The sequence below is a fragment of the Cornus florida genome, unplaced genomic scaffold (genome assembly GCF_030987335.1).
Source record: "Cornus florida cultivar Cherokee Brave unplaced genomic scaffold, ASM3098733v1 CherokeeBrave_3.0.0_Hap2_Chr03, whole genome shotgun sequence".
In the NCBI taxonomy this organism is placed as follows: domain Eukaryota; kingdom Viridiplantae; phylum Streptophyta; class Magnoliopsida; order Cornales; family Cornaceae; genus Cornus; species Cornus florida.
The window spans coordinates 847,531-853,698 of NW_026775573.1; the positions used below are offsets into that span (position 1 = coordinate 847,531).

The window sequence follows — 6,168 nt, forward strand, 5'->3', positions numbered from 1 at the left end:
TCAAAATACACAGTCATAATGGGTGTTTTGACTTTTGAGTTATTGTCATATACAAATCTAATAGAAGTCTATAAAGGGTTGGGCTTATTTAATATAAAAAAATTCATTTGGACTCAATGCCTCCTTTATAAATTCATGTGTCTATATTTACAAATGTGAACACTATAAAGAGCTAAAATGATGGTCAATGAGATTGGCATTTGTGACGGAAATGAAAATTCATATCTACCATAATATTGAAGAAATAAAAAGTGTGTTAAAAAAATAATAATAATAAAATAAAAGTAAATATATAGCAACAGATTGGCTTTTAGTAAGGCAAGGTCTTAACCAAAGACGCTCATCCAAATGAGGAATAAATTAGCGCCATCAATATATTTTTATTTTGTCATTGATACTCTAATAATGGAATAAAATCTTTTAAACACACAGACGGCATAGGAATGTATTTTGAGTGAGATTTGTATATCTTTTCGATCAACTCTTACATGGCAAAAGAGTCACAGTCACAGTCGTCCTCCTGTTTCTTTGTGTGTATTTCCCACAAGAAAAGTTGCGTGGAAAATAAATTACGTTCCCTCCACATTTGATATCATTCACTACATAGTAGACTAGACATTACTGTTATAAATCTCAATAGGCCCTTGTGAAAAATATTCAATTCATCAAACATACAACTGAAACATTGCCATTGGAACAACAAACATGTTACCCTTGCACCAGATATCTATCAGAAATTGACATATACATAACACACACACACATATAAATATACCAACAGGATTTTCTTTTATTAAATGAAGCACAAATCATACTACATGAGAGAGAAAAATTCAAGCCGGGGGTTGGGATTTTTCTTTCCAAAAAAAGAGAGAAAGAAAGTCTCCTTTCGGCTCAAAAATGCTCAGCCTCTGAAAAGTGGTCTACCTCTATACTGTCTTGATTCTATATACTAGATTGCGCGTACTTCCATCCAGTTAGCACTCCTCTATTTCATATCATGCTGTGTGTTACGAAAGTTGAATCCAAATATGGAGGCAACTTAAGTATACATAGCAATAATAATGGGCACGGGATCACCAAGGGCTGGTGGACTGATGCACCATTTTCTTTATTAGTCTCTCTCGAAATCTAGGCAATTTAATTGCCCAAACAATAATTTTTGCTCCACCTCACTAGGCGTAATAAGAATTTATTCACCTCGTCTGGGTTACGCAAAGAATATAAAGCTGCAGTGTCCTTTGTAATGGAAGAAACAACAATAGGAAAACCTTGTCCCCTGCTCCGAATAACCTGCAATTATTCATATACAAACAACAAAAAAACCAAAACCAATAAGTTATACTAAATATTTGAAAATTACATAATAGGGGGCAACTATTTTCTTTTCTCTGGTGCCATCACATGTGGATGTGGCATCAAAGTATGAAATTATGAATGCCACATTCTTATGGAGTTTCTGTGCATCTGAGTAGTCCCAAACAAATAAAAATTAGGAGTCGTAGACGATACATTGCCCTTCTTTGTTTGGAGGATTACGAGTCACCATCAAACAGTCCCAAACATATAAAATTCTCCTAAAAATTTCCACAGTAATGTCACCATTCCTTAAGCGGAATCCACATTTAAGACATAGAACAGCAATGAATGAATTACACAGATACTATCTTTCCAAATCATCTGCCAGGATGATTTAGTCAATGGATACCTTAAAAGCATCTTCATCGGTTCGATCATCTCCAATGTACACTGGAAGAACATCGCTGGAGCTGCCAAGTCCAAAAGTGTCAAGTAAGTATTCCAGAGCATGACCTTTATCCCACTCCATATCAGGACGTATCTCAAAAACCTATAAACACAAGAATTCCCAGAAAATACATGGGTTATTCAGAATATTGCATAGAATTCAAACATCCATAACTAAAAAGGCCTTAGAGTGAAACTCTTGCTACCTTTCTGCCATTTGATAAGCGAAACTCTTGGTAATCTGCTAATACAGACTTCACCAGCCTTTCAAGGGTGCAAAAATCCTGCATTTAAATCACATTTCAGTTTAGCCATTATGCTTAATTATTTGAGGAGTTCAAGTATTAAATTTTGTTGCTCGATGACTACACTACATACCTCATCGCGCACGTGCCTGAAGTGTACGGATATGCAGAACTTGTTGTTTTCAATCATGACACCTTTTATGCTACTAGTTTTGTCCTTCAATGTGCAAAGTATCTACCAGAAATGTATAAATGTGAGATGTAAAGAGAATGTCTAAGTAAATCTTCAAACAAAAATAAACCAACAATATGACCAAACCTGTTGAATTGCAGGCAAGTACTTCTTTGCCGGTTGGAAGAGAACAACTTCATTACCCTACATAATGGAATTCATGTTATAATTAATCATAGGAAAAAAAACAGCCACTATATGGATGAGTGGTAGCTTCTTTCTGGCTAGCACACCCTTGGCTAATTTGAAAATCTGTGTATGTTTATAATGAACAAAATGGTGAACAAATGATAAACAAAGGAAATGAGTTGTGCCCATTAGTTGAAGCAGAGAAAACTACCTTTTTATCTACAACTTTAGTTTGATGTTTGGAATCTCCATACTTGGAAGACTCTAAAGGAGCCACTATATCCAAACCGTGACTCCCAGCATAGTAAACATTGTCTAATGTTACAAAGTCATACACCTAGAACAGGGGAAACAAAAAAAAAAAAAAAAAAAGTCAGAAATCTTACATGCCTTTGAATTACTTTATAAGATATTGTGAAATGAATTTGATGGTAGAGATGTTGATACCTTTTGTCGATTCCTTCCACTTATAATTGCAGTGGGAAAACAATCGGCAACATCATGTACTGCCATTCGCATCTGCAATGCTCATTGGGATTAATCTGTTATTCTAAGTACAACTCCAAAAATTTGTAGTTCAATACAATTGATTATGTATGATATATATGATGTTTCTGCAGAAAAACATTACCTTATCGGTCATAAAAGCCTCTTCAGGGTTGTCTACAATCTTGGAGAGTGTACCATCATAATCCAAAAACAAAACTATCTTTTTCCCTCTTGCTAAGCTCAGCATTTTGTCGAATTTATCTAACGCGGATGGGTGTTTCATCTGTGAGACAACAAAAAATAGGAGGTGCACTTGCTTCATAAAATTAATTTTAGAAGGTGATTATCAACATGTTCCATATATTACATTCGTGTGTCGATTTGAATACAGATGATTAACCATGTGAAATTACCAGCCAAGAGTTATATGAAACCGAAACAGTATCCCCATTAGTTGCTGATAATTGTGGCAATCCCATCTCTAGACCCACACTTGTAAAATTCAGTTCCAACTGCAACACATGTTATCCCATTAGATGATAAATTTTAAAACCAATATTAGTGATCCTTGCAAAATAAAACGTTATTTATTATACACAAGAATTTGTGTGTGTGTGTATATATATGGTATAAATAAGTGACAATTATACCTAAGAAATTAGAAATAATGTAAAAGTACTTTGAAAAATAATTGTAGAGTTCTGTACAAACAAAAGATTATTGGGAATCAATATTAAGTTGACCGCTCATACCAGTTTCACTATTTTTCAGAGAGGAAATAGTACTAATACAATGATAATGGCTTGCATTTTCATTCTCTTGTTTCTTGCATATCTAACGAGAGGGTGTTGGGTTCGAAACCCGAACATATTAAAACCCAACCTTTTACCTTACCACCATTACCAAGCCACAGGGCGGCTTGCATTTTCTTGTGATAGCACATCTAATACTCTCAATTTGTTTTGATACATTTTTTTTCTTTTTAAAAATAAAACAACACTGTGCATTGGGTGTGGTACGAAGTATAAAATCCACCTCCTTAGCCAAGAAGCAAACTGTTTAGAAAAACTAAAAAGGAATAGTCCCGAATGATAAACTCTCAAACTCCACCAGAACCTACCAGGCACCACAAACCCGAGAAAGACCAAAATCACCCGTGACTAGAATTAAATTGAAACTACAATATATATGAGTGTAGATATATATACATGTATATAATGGAGCTCTTGACAATACAACTCATGATCATGCTTATAGTGAGAATTCCAGTGAATGCTTAATTTGAAACTAAAATCTTGAAATATAAATATAGATTGTTCAGATAATAGATTGATTGTGTATATATGAGTACATGTATTTGATGGTCATCAAGCTAGCTAGTAACATAAAACCATATATATATACACACAAAACAATACCATAACTAATTAAGCAGATCGAAAAGAAACTACACTACCTTTGTGCTGCTTTCGGAGAAACTGGTCGAACCGCCTCGACAAACTCTGAAAGCTTATATATATATATAAATGTATGTTTGGACTTTGGAGGGAGAGAAAGAGAGAGGGTTTTAGACAGGAGGGACAGTGGTACTATTTATAAAGTCGGGGGAAGGAAGGGGTGAGAGTTATGGCAAGCTTTGCTGTCACGGGATCCTCCTTGTCCCGGAAAGTTTCAAACCCTTTACCAAATTTGGTGGACTAAATTACCCTCACAATATAGAAAGCAAAATGATTTTTGCATCAAATAATTACCGTAAATTACTATACATACTCTTTTAATTGATCAATTATACAACAAATAAAGAAATAAAACTCTTTTGTATTTAATATAAATAGTCAATTAAAATTTATTTGGGTTGACAATTCACTGCAAGTGCCTGGTGTTAATATCATTACTCGTATAAAAATTGATTTATTTTCGTATTTCAATTTAAGATTATTTGGAAAGGATTCCACTCATTATGAAATTCTTTTAATGACATACATTGCCAAAAATATATATATTTTCTTTCTTAATTTCACATGAATATGAAAGAAAATGAGGCTAGTAGAATTTGGGTCGACACACTTAAATGGCAAGTCCATTGACGAAGGATTCCCATCTTATAAAATCAAATGAAACTTGAGGGGATCTTTGAAAATGAAGTATTCTTTTAATTCGCAAAATTAATAGCAAGTAAAATCTTTCTATAGCATGTTAGGGTCAAAGGAAATTTAGTTAGGGCAAAGTCCGAAGTATCCCGATTACTATTACAGTACTATTATTATTGTTCTAAATTTATTAAAAAGGTTGGGTCTTTATTAGTCTTTTAACAGTTACACCTTTCGAAGACATAGCATTGATTGGCGGCGGAAACCATTTAAGTACCCTCCTGCCGTTAATGGACGTTCTAGTTCCTGTTGACTGTGACTCTCTCTCTCTCTCCTCCGGTTTGTCATCAAACACATGGATGACCTATGTGATTTCTTCAATTATATACCCTTTTAATGTTTTGCGTGTATATATATATATATATATTCTTCTTGGGGAAACAATGGGTAATAAGCTTGCTTTGATAATGTATCAATCAAATTGAACCACACATATATATTTTTTTCTTTTCAATTCTTGAATTGCATGTACTGAATTATTATTATTATTATTATTATTATTATTAGTGAATTTAATAGAAAGAGCTAGTAATAGACTTCATTATTAGACATTCAAAATTGAAGTATGAATTAGGATATTTTGTTCCATTGTTGAAATTAGGTGCACCCTCCATTGATTCTTAATTTTTTTTATTATGTCAATGACAAAAAAGAATCACAAAACCAAACAACAATACCTAAAATCAAAATGATAACTCAAAATTTTACCCTTTGTTTTTTTAGGATACTCACCTTTTTAACAAGTAGTTTTGAATGGCTCAAAAATGTAATCAAAAGTTTGAACCTCGTCTAATTAATCTATATATATATATATATATATATATATATATATATATATATATATATATACTTGGTTAAATGATTAAACATCATCAAACAAATGCCATATATGTGTGTGTGTGTGTATATATATATATATATAGAATCCTTATTTCTTGCTTCTCATGGAGTAAAAATAATTAATCTGCACTTTTTATATAAATCATTCGATTAAATAAAGAAGAACAGAGGCTAGACTATATTAGTAACAAGTAAACCCTTTGTATGTGTATGTAAAAAATCTCCCAATATTTTGAGGATAAATACCAATTGCAAGGTCCGAGACGACCCAGAAAGCACTTGATCAGGTTACGGGCAACTTTGTAAGCCTACTTGGGTATTGAGTATTTACCTGTAA

At 33.0% G+C, this 6,168-nt stretch overlaps 1 protein-coding gene across 1 annotated transcript; it reads right to left on the reverse strand.

The window, feature by feature from the left end:
* Nucleotides 1-654: 654 nt before the first annotated feature.
* LOC132298585 (trehalose-phosphate phosphatase B-like) lies at nucleotides 655-4,394 on the reverse strand. Its single transcript, XM_059794985.1, has 10 exons — nucleotides 4,298-4,394; nucleotides 3,255-3,353; nucleotides 2,984-3,124; nucleotides 2,800-2,871; nucleotides 2,564-2,689; nucleotides 2,311-2,367; nucleotides 2,125-2,226; nucleotides 1,953-2,030; nucleotides 1,709-1,849; nucleotides 655-1,293 (listed from the first exon to the last, which is right to left on the reverse strand). The coding sequence occupies exons 2-10, from the start codon at nucleotides 3,318-3,320 to the stop codon at nucleotides 1,141-1,143; spliced, it is 936 nt and encodes a 311-aa protein (XP_059650968.1). The 5' UTR covers nucleotides 3,321-3,353; nucleotides 4,298-4,394; the 3' UTR covers nucleotides 655-1,140.
* Nucleotides 4,395-6,168: the final 1,774 nt, after the last annotated feature.